The following is a 17125-nucleotide window of genomic DNA, read 5'->3' as shown; positions in this document are numbered from 1 at the left end:
ATGCTGCATTTGTTTAACTCCATGAAGCTGTGATTCTTTGCTTGTCTAAAACACCTGATGGTCTAATACAGCACTGAACAGCCAGTAGCAAGGCAGGAGCAGGGAAAGGTAGGGCTAGCAGGCAGAGTGTATAAACAGAAGGAGAAACAAGAAGAGAGCAAACAGAGAGGAGGAGGAGGGAAAGAAGGATGTCAGGAACCAGCCACAGAGTAAGAAGGAAAGTGAGATACACAGAAGTAAGAAGATAAAGCCCAGAGGGAAAAGGTAGATGGGTTAATTTAAGAAAAGCTGGCTAGAAACAAGCCAAGCTAAGGCCTGGCAATCATAAGTAATAATAAGATTCCATGTGTGATTTATTTGGAAGCTGTGTGACAGGCCCTCAAAAAGGCCAAAGAGTATAAAGAGCAAAAACAGGCACAACACCGGGCCTCCAAAACCTGGGCCTTCTGGGAATGTGTGATACCAAACAGGCTCATTCTTGATTTCCCTGCTGCTGGCTCAGGACTCTGATTCCTCAGATCTGCCAAGTCATCTCACACAACACTTAGCTGCTTTCCAGGCTCCAAAACACCAAGGCTTCCTCTTTTTCCTTGTATTGTTGACTTTTACTCTAAAAAAATCTGTTGTTAAAATATTGGAAATGGACAAAAGTATTCAACTTCCTTCCTTTTTCTCTTGCAGGTAAACATGCTTTTTCAATAAAATGAGATCATTTTTCCCCCAATACTGTCAGTATCATTTGGACATTGGAGAACATTAATGATTCTCCTCCACAGGCCATGCTTTTATAAATTAATTTTTAGATAACTTCACTTATTACTGTAAAGGATATAAACCCTATAGCATTAAAAAAAAAAGTGTGTGTGTGTGTGTTTGGTTACCTTCATGTTCGTAAGAAAGCCACTTTCCTTTGATCCAACAATCATCTTAGTAATCTTCACTGATAATCAGAATTGTGTATATAGCCTCAGACCTGTATTGCTTACTAATGGTATCAAACTTAAATACCAACAGCAAGGAACCAATAAAATAAATCATGGCATCTCCACATAGTAAAACATCATGAAATAATGAAAAGTGATTTTGTGTATAAGAATATTTAGTAACAGAAATATGTATGTATGTATTTATGTATGTATGTATGTATATTTAAAATATAGCAGAGAGTCAGGCTTGGTACTACACACCTGTCATCCCAGTGCTTGGGAGACAGAGGCAGGAGGATCATGAATTGGAGGCCAGTCAGGGCTATACAGGAAAACCTTATATCAAAGAAACAAAACCATAATAGAGGCATTAGGAAAAAAGTATGATACAAATCATCTTAATACCAACAGAACAAGAAAAGTAACAAAGTATTAACAAGTAGCATTTGAAGAATGAATCGTTGCTGGGGTTTCCCCTTTTGTGTATTTTAGAAATCTATCAATTTTCTAAGATGAAAGTAGATGTTTTTGCTCTGGGACTTCTGCTTTTGAAATAGTGTCAGTATTTTAAGTTGGAATTTAAACCATTCACATGCTGTATAAAATATGATTATAAAGTGAATTAATTCTGCTTTGAGATGTCTGCTGGGCTTCCAGGAGAGCCAGGATCCCCCGGAGAACCAGGACCCCCTGGACGGAAGGTAAGAGGAAATATTTCCTATGAGCTCTCCACCCCTTAGAGGTCTGTGCATGGGCAGGCTTCTTCCTCTGCTGCTTGGCCATGGTTTCCACTATCCCGTGTGTTCTAGCATAGGAGAACTTGGGGCCAATTAAATATCTCTCTTGGCAGGGAGGAAATGGAGGAAGAAAGTAAAGAAATCACACCAAAGTGAGGTTTCTCTTTCAAAATATTTTCCTTTACATTAATAGATTTATTTATTTGGTGGGGGTGGGGGATGAGGGTGGGGAGGGGGGACATGCCATGGCACAACTTTAAGAGTCGTGTTCTCCTTGTACTGTGTGTGTCCTGGTGATTGAACTCAGGCCATTGGGCTTGGCTGCAGGTGCCTTGGCCCACTGGGCCATCTCAGCAGCCTGAGATTTCATAGTCTGATCAGTGAGTTTGGCTGTCAGGCCAGTCACTGCCTCCATCCTCCATTAGCAAGTGCTCGATGAATAAAGTGGAGAGAGAGAGAGAGAGAGAGAGAGAGAGAGAGAGAGAGAGAGAGAGAGAGAGAGAGAGAGAGAGAGAGAAACAATGAGCAGTGTGTGCCATTGAAGTCTCATCCTGTGGAATGTATCTGGGAGTTTGGCTGGGCACCCTTGCATTTTTTTTTTTTCTTTGTTTCTGTTTGAGAGAAGCCAGACTCTTCCTGTTCCAGGATGGGATTTGAAATAAGAAGTTAAGCTGGCTTTGTTATTTCCACCCTCTGGCTAGACATACACATGTGTATATTCATTTGGGGAAGATGCTGAATTAGCTTTTCAGGTGTTGAGGCTATTCCCTCTGTGCATCAGCCGTGGATAGTATGGTCTAGGCTCAGTTTGACCGCAGCTTACAGTGGAGATACAACATAGGGTAGAAGTCTCTAAGACTCTCACAGGAGAGGCAGCTGGGAACAGGTGGTTCAGCGTTTGCTTGTGTGGGCCACCATCAGGTGGGCATCTCTGCCAGGATTTGCAAAAGTAACCTTGGAGGCTTGTGTGCCTCTCATCACAAGGCAGTGAGTGTCTGTCTGCGTTCTCTGTTCCCTTGAACTTCATAGGAGCAAACCCTTTGAAAAGGGGACACAGGGGCAGTGTTGATGCACATCCTGGCTACTGAGGTGTAAGTCTGCAGCCCTAAAACAGGTTTTGCTTGTTTCCTTTCCTAGGGCATGAAAGGGGCCAGAGGACTGGCTTCATTTTCAGTAAGTATCTCCTACTCCTTAACTTTATTTATAAACTTCACGACCCAGAGATATGGTTAATTATTCGTGTTTTATTTTTGAACTGCAGACATGTGACCTCATTCAATATGTGCGGGAACACAGTCGTAAGTACTCTGCTTAAAATGACAACCCCCCCACCCCCAACCCCACTCACAATCTATTGGCTTTCTTAGAAGGAAGTTAAGGGACTGGGCTCCCAGAACAGATGCAATTGACCAACCAACCAGTCTCTTCACATGAGAGATGTCAGGAGAAAATTTTGAGTCCACAGGGAGGGAGTGATATTAACTCCCTCTCTGGCTGCCAGGATGTGTGTTGGAACCTGTTCCCACTGCTGTGTAGTTATAAACCCTGGGGGCTTTAAATCCGTGGGAGATTGAGGTCAGAGCTTTCCCAATGGTCAGATCAGTCGAGGAAGAGGAGAAATCTTCTTGATCTGGGTTTGAGATGATTGTTAACATCAGACAGTAATTGACGGGATTGAGTTTGGCAGTACGAAGAGGCAGCTATGACGATGTGTGTTACTGGGTGGGAAGCCCTAGTTTTGGTTGATGCTCTATTATTCCTTTCCTGGAAAGATTAGCTTGACTGAAATTATTGATTAGCTTGTAAATTCACAATAACACTTGTTCTGCCAATAATTCTCTCTCTCAAAAAATGTAAAAAGCAAGAAGGTGTTCTGATTTGACAAAAAGCTCTTTGAATTTAAGATCTTTGTAACAGGGTATGGTCTTAGCATTGTAAATATCTATAACTGACATAATTCTGTATTCATGCACACCTTCATTGTGACAAATGCTCATTTAAATATGCACAGTGCTCCCTGAATAAACACAACAACTGAAAGGAGTTAAAAGTTTCTGCAAGGTCTTTTTAGGAGAAAAACCAGATAAAGTAGAGCCCATTTCTACAGTGGGCATTGTTCCTAGAGACACAGAACTTAAAAAAACAAACATTTATTTTGTTTGTTCATATGTGTGTATACTCCTGAGTGTATGTGCAACACATGCATGCAGTGCCCAAGGAAGCCAGAAGAGGGCATCAGATCTCCTAGACTGGAGGGAGTTACAGATGATTTCTAGCTACTGTGTAGCTGGGAATCAAACTCAGGTCCTCTGCAAGAGTAGTAAGTGCTCTTAATCATTGATCCATCTCCTTAGGCCCAGAGCCACAGAATTTTAATGGCCCTGGCCCTAGAAATCATTCAACCAAGCTTCTCAGTAGTCTGCCTTTCCATAGCAGAAAGGACGGCTGGTAGGAATCAAAACACCTTGAGTCCATGAAGACAGGCTGTTTTGAGGTTGAATTAGCACAGCAGGTTTTTTTTTTTTTTTTTTTTTTTTTTTTTTTTTTTTTTTCCTGGCATGGGAGCCGAGTGGATGGTAATCATGAGTGGTAGAGCCAAGGGTGGAGCCTGATCTTTCAAAGTGTGGGGGTTCCATCCAGCACATCTGGTCTGAGGTACACAAAGTGATTTCAGGAGTCTGACTTAGAACACAAAGGAGTTAATAACTTCCGTACTTTTTATAAAAGCACATGACCACATGGATCCAATCAGGACTCCTCCCAGGCCTGGCTTTGCAGAGCAGGGGACCTCTGCAAATGAGTAGCCCAATAGAACAACCTACCATGGTGGAGGAGGTGCCCCTGCACCATTCGGCAGCCTGGCTGTGAAGAACATCACCTAGAAGCTAAATTTTTCATTCAATTATTTGAAATTTAAACAACTATGCCTGGCTTGTAGCCAGGCAGTACAGGTTCAGCCAATATTTATTTCTCTTAGAGTGCATATATCACTTTTAATTATATGATACACAAACATGTCCCTATACAGGGTGACCCTCTCAAACCCCCAAACATTTTGAGTGCTGACATAATGTCATGAGTGGAAAATTTCCCACCTGCCCTCATGTGATAAGCTGTAGTCTAAACAGGGGCACACTAAATACAGTGTATAAACTAACCGTCACTTTACATGCATCAGTGCATATGAAACATAATGAGTTTTGTCTTGAGACTTGGGTCTGCTCCTAAGAGATCTCATTATGTGTATGTGTAAAATCCCACACTAAAAAAAAATCTGGAATCAGTAACACTAGTAGTCCTAGCTTTTTAGATAAGAGAAAGTTAACCCATGCGGACATATACTATGTGTACACATAGACATGTGCACACAAATTTCTATGAACACACATATATGCATGTATACATATATTGGGATGTTCTGAGTTCTGCATACGAGCAGACAGGGCTTCACTGCTCTGATTTCCCTGTGTAATCTAGAACCCTGTTGCCCTACCAAGTAATAACTGGCTCTCCTTTGTTCTTCCTCCCCAGCTGGTGGACGTGGTGAGTGATGTCACTTACAGCATGCTTTACTCAAGCTCCAAGGTGTCCCCCATCTGGCAGGATGAGGCCGTCGAGCATCATGGTGCCTGCCAGCTGATCACACTTGGACCAGGCTTCCTTTGCTCACACTCACAGCAGACCTTGCCTCTAATGACTCGTCACCTGTAGCTGAGTTTCGCTGCTGTTTCCCAACCACCTGGGAAGGCCCTTTCGTTGTTAATAATATTCAGATGGTGTGCACCACCATTCACCTCCCTACCTGATTTTTTAAATATCATCCCTCCCCTCCCTCTTTCTCTCATTGTCTCTCCCCACCCTCTCTTCATCTCTTTTCCCACTCTGCCTCTCCCTTTTCCTCCCCATCTCTGTAGTTCAGTGATTAACATGCAAGGGCAGAATGAAATTAGGATCAGATAACGAGTGAGTGAAATGGGCAGTGAAGATAATGCTGAGACTTTTGTAGCCTGTACTTAATGTTAATTACCAACCTGGCTCAGTATCTTTTAGTCTCATTTTTAATGTATTTTACCAATGTTTATTACATGGTATGTTTGTGTAAACCATCATCAGTCTGAAAAAATTATATACATACATGTGGATATATTGTGTGTATACAAATATACACACACACACACACACACACACACACACACACACACACACACACACACACACACACACACACCCTTATATAAATTCATCAGCCTTTACCCTCTGCTGATTCATTCCTTCAACAGGATTTGTTGAAAGCCTTCTATGATTTAGCCTCTTGTTTTCTGCTGGGGACAGAGTTGACAGCCGATTCCTGACCTTACACATTTCCCTCCTCGTGGAGAATCCAGATAAAGAATAAATGAAAGAATTCAGAACCTGAGATAAAGCACAGGCTGCACTGTGACTGAATAATATCAGGGAAGGACAGATACTTTTAGGACCAGGGCTCCTCTCTCAAGCAGTGAACTTGAAGTCAGGATTAAAGGAGCAATAGTTTTCTAAGTGCATGACAGGGGAATTCACATATCAAAACCTTGGAACAGGACAGACCTAGGCATTCCCTAGAAGCAACAGAGCCCAGCATCCCTATGACATATGGGGGGCGGGGTTAGCATGTTAAAAACAAATGGAGGTGGAGCTAGAAGCTACATCAAACTGGTTGTTGCAGTCTAATATATATGATGGGCTAAAATTCAGCCCTCAAGGAAAATCACAGTTTGCAGAAAACAGGTGGGCTTACAACGGATAATGTTAAATGAGGTTTTATAATCTCAGAAAATCATGTTCTCCCTCACAGCCTGTCATATGTATGTAAACGATGTACATGTGGGCACAGTATAACATGTACAAAGGAGAACAAGACATGGTAAACACTGGGTGGCAAGGAAGGACTGAGTGCAGGTAAAGACACAAGCCATGAGAGAGGGTCTAATGTAATTGTGTTTCTAGGTTTAACTGTCATCAAACGTTTTAGGTTTTCTTGTGGATAAGTGGATAAAAATATAATTGACTGTAAAAGTGCAAAATCCAATGTTACGATAAATCTTTCTGCCAAAAGCCACCGAGCCCCACCGCCACATGTGCGCTTTACAGCAGCCGCCCGCCTGAGTTAGGGCCCAAATGAATACACAGAAACTTGTATTAGGTTCAATGCTGCTTGGCCAATGACTAGGATTCTCATCTGTTAGCTCAGTCTTAACTATCATAAACCTATATATTTTATAAGACTTATCTTATCGGATGCCTTATTGGTTTCCCTCCTTGCTGGTAGATCACATCGTGCTGCTGGAGGAGCAAGGGGAAAAAGGGATGCTTCCTGTTCCTCCTTTAAATATGAGTCTCCTTGCTATGTCACTTCCTGCCTGGACCACCACTTCTCTACTACATTTCCCAGAATCCTCTTTGATTCCTAGTCCCGTCTAACTTGCTGTCTCATTGGCCAAACAGTATTTTATTTAACAATAAGATAAACATACACAGTACATTCCCCATCAATCCAATGTGAAGCTCCTGGGCTTTGGAATGGCTATTCCAGCTGTATAGAGGTTCGCTGAGATGTATAGACTTTGGGTCTGGCTAATCTCAGTTTATTATAAAGAAGTTTCAAATAAAAAGTTTTCATTACCAACAAGGCCAGAGGATGAGTTGGTAGTGTGTTGTTTATGTAGGCAGAGATGTCACCTGCTTTGTGGTGGCAAGAAGCCATCAGAGTGTGCTTGCTCTCCAGAGTCCTTGGGGCTCCTGAAACAGCATGCTGGCTTTAAGATTGTACTTTGAATTAGCCCTTAAGTACTTTTTTTCTAGAAAACTGAAGCTTTTTCTGTTTTCAGACAGCACTGTTAATTTTATTTCCCTGTATCTCTAAATTATACCAGCATCATTGCTGGGTTTTGTACCCTATACAAAACAACCCAAACACAAAGCTAGAAGCACCAAGTCCACATTTAGTTAGAATTTCCCCCTTTTAATTATGAAATTAACATTACTTTGATTTTGAAAAACATGCTCATCCCACTATTTTGAACCCAGAGGCTAATAAATATATTCCATCTCCCCTGAGAGGGATTAGTCTGGCTTTCAACATGTACTGTAAGTGGCCATGGAATCATTCCTTTTGCCTGTGAAGCTTTATAGTTCAGGATGAATTTGAACTTCTGATCCTCCTGGCTCTCCCACTCAAGTGTGGGAATACATGCATATGCTACCATATCTGTTTTAAATGGTGCTGGGGCTCAAACCCAGGGCTTGTACATGTCAGGTGACACCATACTGAGCTACATTCCTAGATGCTTATCCTCCAGATTTTTTTTAATTATAAAAGGTGTCTCCACAATTATTCCTTTAAAATCCTTTTCACCTTGTTTTTATTTTCCTCATTAAGTGAAAAGAATTTGTGTTTTAACTTGATTAAAGTGCAGACACACAAGACTATGCCTTTGAGCCAGCTCCTGTTGGATAAAGGATATTCCCAAAAATGTTCTACCATTTAGAAGGAACTGGGTAATTAACTTACAGATTTTATCCCTAATCGTGTTGATTTTAGACCGTTTTCTTCTGTGCTCATCTCAGAAGAGCATAGCCAGGTTTTAGAACAGCAATTTTAATGATTCAAGATGTAAACATTTAATATTTTATATGTTTTAATATTTGGGTTATTAATTATTTAACACTTAAATATTTGAGTAGTTAGTATTTAAAATGATTTTGCTTTCCATGTATTGCTTTTAGGCAAACATTCTACATAAGAGGCATATTTTTTTTTTTCCGTCTTTCAGAAAAACCCGAGTGCCCGGTGCATCCAACTGAGTTGGTGTTTGTCCTGGACCAGTCCCGGGATGTCACAGAGCAGGACTTTGGGCGGATGAAGGAGATGATGGCTTCCTTAGTTAGGGATGTCAAGGTCAGGGAGACCAGCTGCCCTGTGGGAGCGCGTGTTGCCATCCTGTCCTATAACTCCCACACCAAGCACCTCATTCGCTTCTCGGACGTCTACAGGAAGGACCAACTGCTCAGGGCCATTGAAGCTCTTCCTTATGAGAGATCCCCTGACAGCAGGGATATTGGCAAAGCCATGAGGTTTATCTCTAGGAATATCTTCAAGCGAACCCTGCCAGGGGCTCATGTGAGGAAAATCGCCACGTTTTTCAGCAGTGGTCAGTCGGCCGATGTCCAGTCCATCACCACGGCTGCCATGGAGTTCAGTGCCCTGGACATTGTGCCAGTGGTGATTGCATTCAGCAATGTGCCCTCCATCAAGCGTGCCTTTTCGGTAAGCAGTGCATAAAACACTTTTTGTTCATGAACATCACCAATCTTCAGAAAGCTCATAAGAAAGTATATAGCTTATGTTTTCCTACCTTCAGAAGAAGGTCATTCTGGTTAGCAAAATACAACGACAGATACTTTATTGCTGTTTACCAGGCGCTAGATAAGCTCTGTGTTCATTATCCCATTGAATTCTCATAACTACTGTGTGCGAGATGGAGATCATTTTTTTCATTTTGTAGATGAAAAGACTGAGCCTAGAGAAGGTTAGCTTCTGGTCCAGGACCCACAGCTGCGAAGCGGCAATGTCAGGATGTGATGCTCAGGTTCTTTGCCATTGCTTCCCTAGCTATTCTCCACATTGCCGCTGCATCCAAAGATACCAAATCAGGAGGCTAGTACACAGATGTGGATGTCCTTTAGATGATCATGGTAGTAGTCATTGCTGTGTGATTTTAAAAAGTTGGCTAATTAGGTATGGGGGCACACCCCTGTAATCCCAGCACTTGAGAGGCAGGGGTATGGGGATCAGGAGTTGAAGGACATCCTTGCCTACATGATGTGTTCGAGGCTGGTCTGGATTATGTGAAAAACCTGTCTCAAAACCCAAAATATGGAGGCGTGGAAGTAGCTTGATCAGTAAAGTGCATTAGGACCTGAATTCCAGTCCCCAGCACCCATACAATGGCTAAGCATGAAAGTACACATCTGTAAGCCCAGTGCTGGGCAGGGCTGTGTGGAGCTTACTGGCCAATCAGCCTAAAGGAAAGCTGAGCTCTGGGTTCATCAAGAGACCCTGTCTCAAAAATTAAGGTAGAGAGTGACTGAGAAAGACATCTGGATAACAGCCTTTGGCTTCCCCATGCATGTTACATGAATGTCCAAACACACAGAACAACACATCCATGAATCACACATCCACACAACAGCAAAGAAGGTAAACAAATAGGTTGATGTTTTTTCACTTCAGTTACGTAACGGTCGGTCCCCACTTTACAAAAGAAAAGCCATTCTGACTGAGGCCTCTTAGGTTAAGGATGAAACCCAGCATGTAGTATTCCTCTGTAAACCACCTGTTCATAGAATCAAAACATCCCATCCCTAGTGGCTTCATTGCAAAAGACACGCAGACCCCAGCCAAGTATCCTTGCAGTCAGTGCTGCCACAGCATGATGTGGGCCTCATTCACGTGGAGCGCCAGACGGCAGCACCAGAGTATTGGAAAATGCATCCTAAGTAAGTCCCAACACTTGACAGTTCTTTAGAGAAAGGAAAACAAGGAGCAACAGAAGCATTGTCTTTAAGCAAAGAACTGCAGAACAATAGCTGCGCTCCTTCCTGGTGAGATGAGAGGTGAGGCTGAAGTCAGAACTTCCGGGAGCCATTTTGACTCACCGTGGTTGTGCACTTAAATTTGGCTCAGCTGGTCAAGACATCACCCTATTGTGAAGATCTGGTTCTCTCCTAGAGACTGGAGGTGAGCACCATTTCCTCAAGGTCTTTTCCAACTTTGTAATCTGTGGCAGCACTGAAGCAACAGGGTTCAAAGATACTTCTCTGTGAAATAAGGAGAGTGGTACCCAGAGAGGATGTAAAGGGTAAGGTGATGTAATACGGTGCCTCAGGACCCGGAACATTCTAGCAAGCACAAGCACGATCACTCACTTTTTTTTTTTCAGTAGCTTAATGATGTTTAATACTAATGGGACCTGGGTAGTACAGGCCATGAAATCGCTATTAGCATCACTGGACTGACTCACAATTATAGAAACAGAAAAGGCTGATGTCTCAGAAGAACACTCTTCATAGACTACAAAAAGGCTCTGGCTAGGCTATGCAAAGACAGCCTGGAAATTCTCTAAGTGATTTTGGTGACAGAGTCCTTGTTAAGTCCCTAATCTGCTGACTTTATTTAGTCACAAAACAAAGGACAACTCCATAGCCTGATTGGTGGCATTTGTGACAGGATTTAAATGGACAGTGCTCTACTCACTCAGAAAGTTCATACACAGAATACAACGGATGAAAGGTATTTTGATTTGGGGTTGGTTTTTCAACTTTTGAGTGTGAGCAACCACAAAGATAGGTGAATCTAGTTTCTCCAGCCTACCTAAATTGTCTAGAGATTGGCTTAGTGAAGATCAATTAAAAAAACAAGAAAACCAGCCTTGTTGGTGGGGGAAGGGGTATGGCCCAGCTGTAAAGCACTTTACCTGAGGACCAGAGTTTGAATCCCCAGAATCCACAGGAACTGTGGATTCTGTAATCCCAGCCCTCCTACAGGGAGATGGGGGCAGAGAAAACCTCAGAAGCAGGTAGGCTAGTCTGGAGTACACAGCAGTGAACAAGGAGACCTTGCCTCAACCAAGGTGGGAGGGAGGACCTATACCATGTTGTCCTCTGACACATGTCAAGAGCATACAAAGCGTCTTAACTTTTTATTAACTTTAAAACAACAACAAACCTTTTAAGTCTGGGCGGCAGCAGGTGAGTGAAGGGTCCCAAGTGAGAACTGACCCAGGTTTGTTGGTGTTAAAATGTTTCAGAAGGGCTTGAGTTTGCCAGGGCATCCCTAGGCTCTGAGGACATAAGAAGGGGCCAGAGGCCCCTAAGCCTACTCTGCCATTGAGGGGCCCATCCACGCTGTCTAGAGGGCTTTAAAGAGGAGCAGTGGCCAGCTGGTTAGAACCCAATGCCTGACTATAAGCAGAAATTCTTTTTGCTTTTTCTATTGCTGCCTTTTTCTTTTTTCTGTCCATTTCCATTCCCTGTGCTTTCCCTACATTTAAACAATTGGTTTTGATCATTAGTATTTTGTTGTTGGTTTTGGTTTGTTTTTGTTTTTGAGACAAGGTCTCAGTATGTAGCTCTGGCTGGCTGAGAACTCACGGAGATCTGCCTGCCCCTGCCTCCTGAATACTTAAGACATTTTTTTTTTTTTTTTAAAGAACAGAACTCAAAACTCTAGTAACACAGTAACAGAGGGCCGTAATTTGAAACTTCCTTCATACTTACTGTCTAAATCTCAGCTCACCTGAAAGTTGAGCAGGTCAGGCTGAAATCCTGTACGTGTGCAGTTCTGTGTCAGGGACACTAAAACTCTGATCACCCTCAGGGTTTCTATTGCTGTGATGAAACACCATAACCAAAAGCAACTTGCAAGGAAAGGGTTTGTTTGGTTTATACTTTCACATCATAGTCCATCATGGAAGGAACTCAGGACACAGGAACTCAAGCAGGGCAGGAACCTGAAGGCAGGAGCTGATGCAGAGGCCATGGAGGAGGCTGCCTACTGGCTTGTTCCCCATGGGTTTCTCAGCCTGCTTTCTTATAGAACCCAGGACCACCTGCCCAGGGATGGCACCACTCCCTGCAGGATGATCCCTCCCACATCAGCCATTAATCAAGACAGTACCCCACGGACTTGCCTACAGACCAACCTTATGAGGACATTGTTTTCAAATGTGGTTCGTACTACTTATATAACTCTAGCTTGTGTCAAGTTGACATAAAACTAGCTAGCACATCTTGTCTCCCCAGCCTTCTCTGTGCATTCTAAAGAATGAAAACTTTTCATCATAAAAGAATGGCATTTTTTTCTTATGTGCCATCTTATGGAGTGCTGTGGTGCCTATGAAAGACAACCGATCCAGAACCATCCACAGAGTGCCCACACTGTCCGTCTGCAACTGTGTCAGTCAGGCTGGTGCTTCTTTGCATTTTTCAGGGAAGCAAACACAGAAACGTTTCATCTTAAACCACCAGCTCACATTCAGATTAAGGGGGGGTTGCTATTATTGCCACCCCCATGGTAAGCAGTGGGATCGGTGGTTCCTAAAACCACATGGCTTTCAGACTTTCTGAAGAGCCTCGCTGGGGTGTTGGGAGCCTGCAGATCACCAGTGGACTCTCCCTAGTAGAATGACTCATTAGAATCAGTGAGGAAGATCTGCTTTTAGCTTTATATCATTGTGCAAACACGGGATTAAATGTGAGCATCCATTGTGAAGCAGGGTGCCAGAAATGTGGAAGTTGTTATGTTGTAGACGCACAGAACACAAAGCTAGAGTTAGCAGATGGCAACATTCCCTGGACAATGTCCTGAGAAACAGCACTCTCAACCTGGATCCACAGCTAGAACTTTTAAGTGGCTGGAGCATGGAAGCTAGATCTTGTTGAGAAAGAGTAAACCTGGCACTCAAGCCTTCGGGTCCCCACTCCTAGCCTGAGCTCACTTTCGTCTGCAAAGAGTTAAGGCTGGCTTACCTTGTTTCTAAATTTCTTCTGGCTTATTCCATATCATCCTTGCAGCCCACTCCCACCCTGGATGGCTGACCTACACTCCCTGAGCCCACAGTGACTTGGTATCTAGTCATTCTTTGCACAGTCCGTGAGGGATGCTGACTTTACTGCAGACATAAAGAGGAAACAGAGCACTGCATTCCACCACACCAAGTCCCTGTTCATGTCACCACAGCTCTGTCCCCTTCACTGCCAAACCTCCATGCCCACCCCATGTGGGCATCATGCTCGCTTTTGTTGTTTCCTGTTTGTCTTTCTCTGGCACACTGTGTTCCTTTCTCTGTGGATTTGTGTCTAGCAATATAACCCAAATCTTCACTTCGCACAAGATCTGAGTCTTCCACTCTGTCCCAGGAAAAAGAGCAATGCAAAGCAGTGGGCAGCCAGAGAGGAACTTGACAATCACAGGTTCCTCAATCTGTTATGTGCAGGATAAAAATGGAAAGAAACAGGGCTAAGCCTTGGGAGGATCCCCTCCTTCCTCCTCCTCCTCTCTTCTCATTCCTGTCCTTCCTCAGTCCACCAGATAGAATATGCCCCCTGTGTCTGCAGACTCTTGCGTCTAGACAGTCCTGCAGTCCCCAGGACTCCAGTTCTCAACTCCTGAAGGAACAGTTCTGTCTGGCTCAGATGTCCTGCTCTGGTCCAGTTGGTTCTGGTCAGAGAAATGGTATAACCCTGGGTAACCAGGACCTCCATGCTCACCCCTCTATGGATTAAGTGTGGGAATGAGGCTTGCCAAAGAGAGAGAAGAGCTATTAAGAGTCTAAATGATTCACTGGGAACAAACATTATCTGGCCCATCTTAGCCACAGGATGGGGTCACTGTAATTCTCCTTCATTTGCTAACAATCTCACAGTTGACAGGCAAGTTCACTATTCGTGGTCAGTTGGCACACCCTCATCTTCTCCCATCACTCTCTGATCTGGCCCTGGCTTGGCTTTCAGTCACTCATCACTGTTCAGGTGGAGTAAAGCTGTGGTTCACTTGAGACTCTGTAGATGCCTCTAAACACCACCAACATTGTAGCTTCTGCTGGGGCGCTAGTCAAGACTCTGCACCCTCTAGCTCCCTAGATGGGCTACTAATGGTACTGCTGCAGCGGAAAGATTGAGATGTTTCAGGGAAGGAAGCCACCTAGGCCTGGATCTGAGCCTATTTCTTCTTCAATACCTAGTTCACAAGAAAAGTTAAGACAGTGGCATGGCTAATTTTGCTTGTCAATTTGACTGCATGATAAAGAGCCGCCCTCTGTTTCCCAGCTCTCTGGGACTTGGAGGTGGTGTCTCATTCTTTCCATAACTGACTCGTGTAGGCTGTCTCTTTTGATCAGCTGTTCATTTCTCTGAGTTTCAGCTCCTCTATATGAAAAATGAAGATGGGAAATGCCCAGGCTAGCTGGGTGACGGATATGAAATGCTCTGTGTTCCCTGCTGAGCCACACTGCACCCACTGTGTTTCAGTACTTTATAGTGTAACTGTCAGCAGGCAGAGAATTCCCACTGATAGCTAAAGGGGGTGAAAACCAGCTGGGCCACCTCCCAGCAGCCTTGTGGGGTTGCCCTCGCCTGACCTCAGCTCTTGAACAGTGCTGGAAGGTTCTTACAATCCCAACCGGCTAAGCAGTTCTTTCTCCTGCTTCTGCTTCTTCTAGATTGATGACACCGGCACATTCCAAGTCATTGTGGTTCCCTCCGGGACTGACGTCGTGCCAACATTAGAGAAACTCCAGCGGTGCACTTTCTGCTATGGTGAGACCCACGGGGAGAAGCAAATTTGATCAGGTCTACTAAGTGTGTTGAGTCACCGTTGGCAGGAGGGGCTGGAAGCCAGCCACAGGGATATGCAAAGCCTGGGGCAGACCTCACTGGGACTTGGGGCACACACTGCATCTTCCACAGATGGAACCTCTCAGCTCAGCCTGCAGGGCTCCTCCAGTGGATCCCAGCAGGAGGGTTACATTCCTGCCCCCTCTACTTTAGCCCAACTTCCAGGGAACAGTATAATTTAAAACAACAACAACAACAACTTTAGTCTGTCTTCTTGCAAAGTTTTTCATGCTGTTGTGTATTTTATATGTGTTTTCTAAATCTCAAATGTTCACAACTTCAAAGAAAGGCTTTTGAGTGACCTGGCACTTTCCTTTCTGGGTGGTAATTTGGTTCTCAGTGCAGTAGGAGTGGAAGATAGGAACTCATACATTCTCATCCAGGAATCTTGACAGACTCCCAAGAGTTAGGCATCAGGAAGATCTGCAGTATTGACTGTGGTGTTTTATGCACAAATCTTTTGGTCTAGCTGGGAACAGTCTCTCTCCTCTTCCATTTGATGCTCCAATAACCATGTGGAAACTGCCGGGGTTACAGGTGGTCATGACAGCAGGCAGTCTCTGCTTTCTGCTGCAGGCTGTGCACTGTTCTAATTACGCTGCATGATGCCAACTATCATGGCGACAGTTGAGACTTAAGCCATTGGCTTTCTTATGTTCTAAGCACGGTTTTAATTGGTTTATATAAATTGTGTCATTCTAGTTTGAACTATTATTAGTGCCATTGTACAGACGGAGGGAATCAAATGGAGAGATATTTTTCTCAGGGCCCCGTAACCAGATCAAACCCAGGAAAGCTGGCTCTGAAGCCCCTTCACTTTTTGCAGAATGAAAGTCTCATTCTGTTCCCTGAAACTCTCCATTTAGACCTGGAGAAGATGTCTGAAACCTTCTCTGTGTGTGCCAGTAGAGTGCTGGGGTTTGCTGTGTAGATGAACTCACATGGAGAGTGTGATTCTGAGGAGAAGGGGACAGTTTCCAGGTTTCTTTTCTGTCTCCCTCTGCAGCCCTGGCATCAAGCTCTCTGCTCAATTATCCAGTTATATTGATCACACTGGGAATTTTGGATTCTGTTGCCCCTCATCCCACCCAAACCAGTGTAGCATTAAGATTTCTCTGCCCTATACATTCTCAGTTGCAGCCCTGAACATGCCAGGTCCTACAGTGTGCTGATGTGTTGCACAGTCAGAAACTGCACAGATGTGACTTGGGGTAGATTTTTGGCTCCATGCCTTGGCTTAAACCCTTGTTTGGTCTCCCAGGCATATAATGGAAGATATTTGGCTGTCATTTCCTGCAATTAAAAACCCCACAAAACAGAGCAAATGGGCAGCCTGCTGTCCCTGGTTTTAGAAACTGCTCTGCACACAGGGGACTATTCTGTCATCTGACCATTATGCAGGGCCATAAAATTTCACTAAGCTTCAGGAAGGGACTTAGGCAGAGCCATCTTTATTGAATCCATGAGCAAGCACAAAGCTAGAAAGTTTGCTACACCCACAGGATCTGCATGCTAGCCATTAGGTTTTTCACTTACTAATTGATACTTATGGTCCATGCTGTATCTAAGTTCCAACTACATGCTTCCATTTCTCCAATTCCCCTTTGGTTTTTAAAGAACACATTCTCATCCTCAGGCATCACATTTAATGACAAACTAGACAATCAGCCTTGCAAGGATGTCTGGGTCAGCCTGGTCCCAGTTAGGTGCAACTACCTAATTGTGCAGAGGAAGTATGCACAACTGAGGCCCAAAAGGGGCCTGGTCAGAGGTGATGTCATGTTTGTTATAAGAACCTAGGCATCACAGCTCTCAGGTGAAGGGACCATCCTGCTACCTCATGTGTCCTGCTTCAGCCCATTCTATGAAAATAGATTAAGAGACTTCTAAAATCCTCTAACAATGAAACACTGACTCATGCAGCCTGCATGGTAGCTCAGGAAGTAAAAGTGCTTGTCCCCAAACAGGACAACTTGAGTTCAATCCCCAGGACCCAGGTGGAAGGGAGGGTACTGACTCTTGAAAGTT

General features: G+C 43.9%; 1 protein-coding gene across 1 annotated transcript in view; it reads left to right on the top strand.

The window, feature by feature from the left end:
* Col6a6 (collagen type VI alpha 6 chain) overlaps nt 1-17125 on the top strand; it is a 96467-nt gene that overhangs the window by 67553 nt on the left and 11789 nt on the right. Inside the window, exons 28-32 of the mRNA XM_035444234.1 lie at nt 1565-1627; nt 2801-2836; nt 2925-2961; nt 8476-8969; nt 14923-15019. Coding sequence (XP_035300125.1) covers nt 1565-1627; nt 2801-2836; nt 2925-2961; nt 8476-8969; nt 14923-15019 — 727 coding nt within the window. The remainder of the gene's footprint in view (nt 1-1564; nt 1628-2800; nt 2837-2924; nt 2962-8475; nt 8970-14922; nt 15020-17125) is intronic.

Source organism: Cricetulus griseus, chromosome 4, assembly GCF_003668045.3.
Source record: "Cricetulus griseus strain 17A/GY chromosome 4, alternate assembly CriGri-PICRH-1.0, whole genome shotgun sequence".
In the NCBI taxonomy this organism is placed as follows: domain Eukaryota; kingdom Metazoa; phylum Chordata; class Mammalia; order Rodentia; family Cricetidae; genus Cricetulus; species Cricetulus griseus.
Note: the sequence above shows the minus strand (reverse complement) of the source record. Positions and strands in the feature narration are given on the sequence as shown.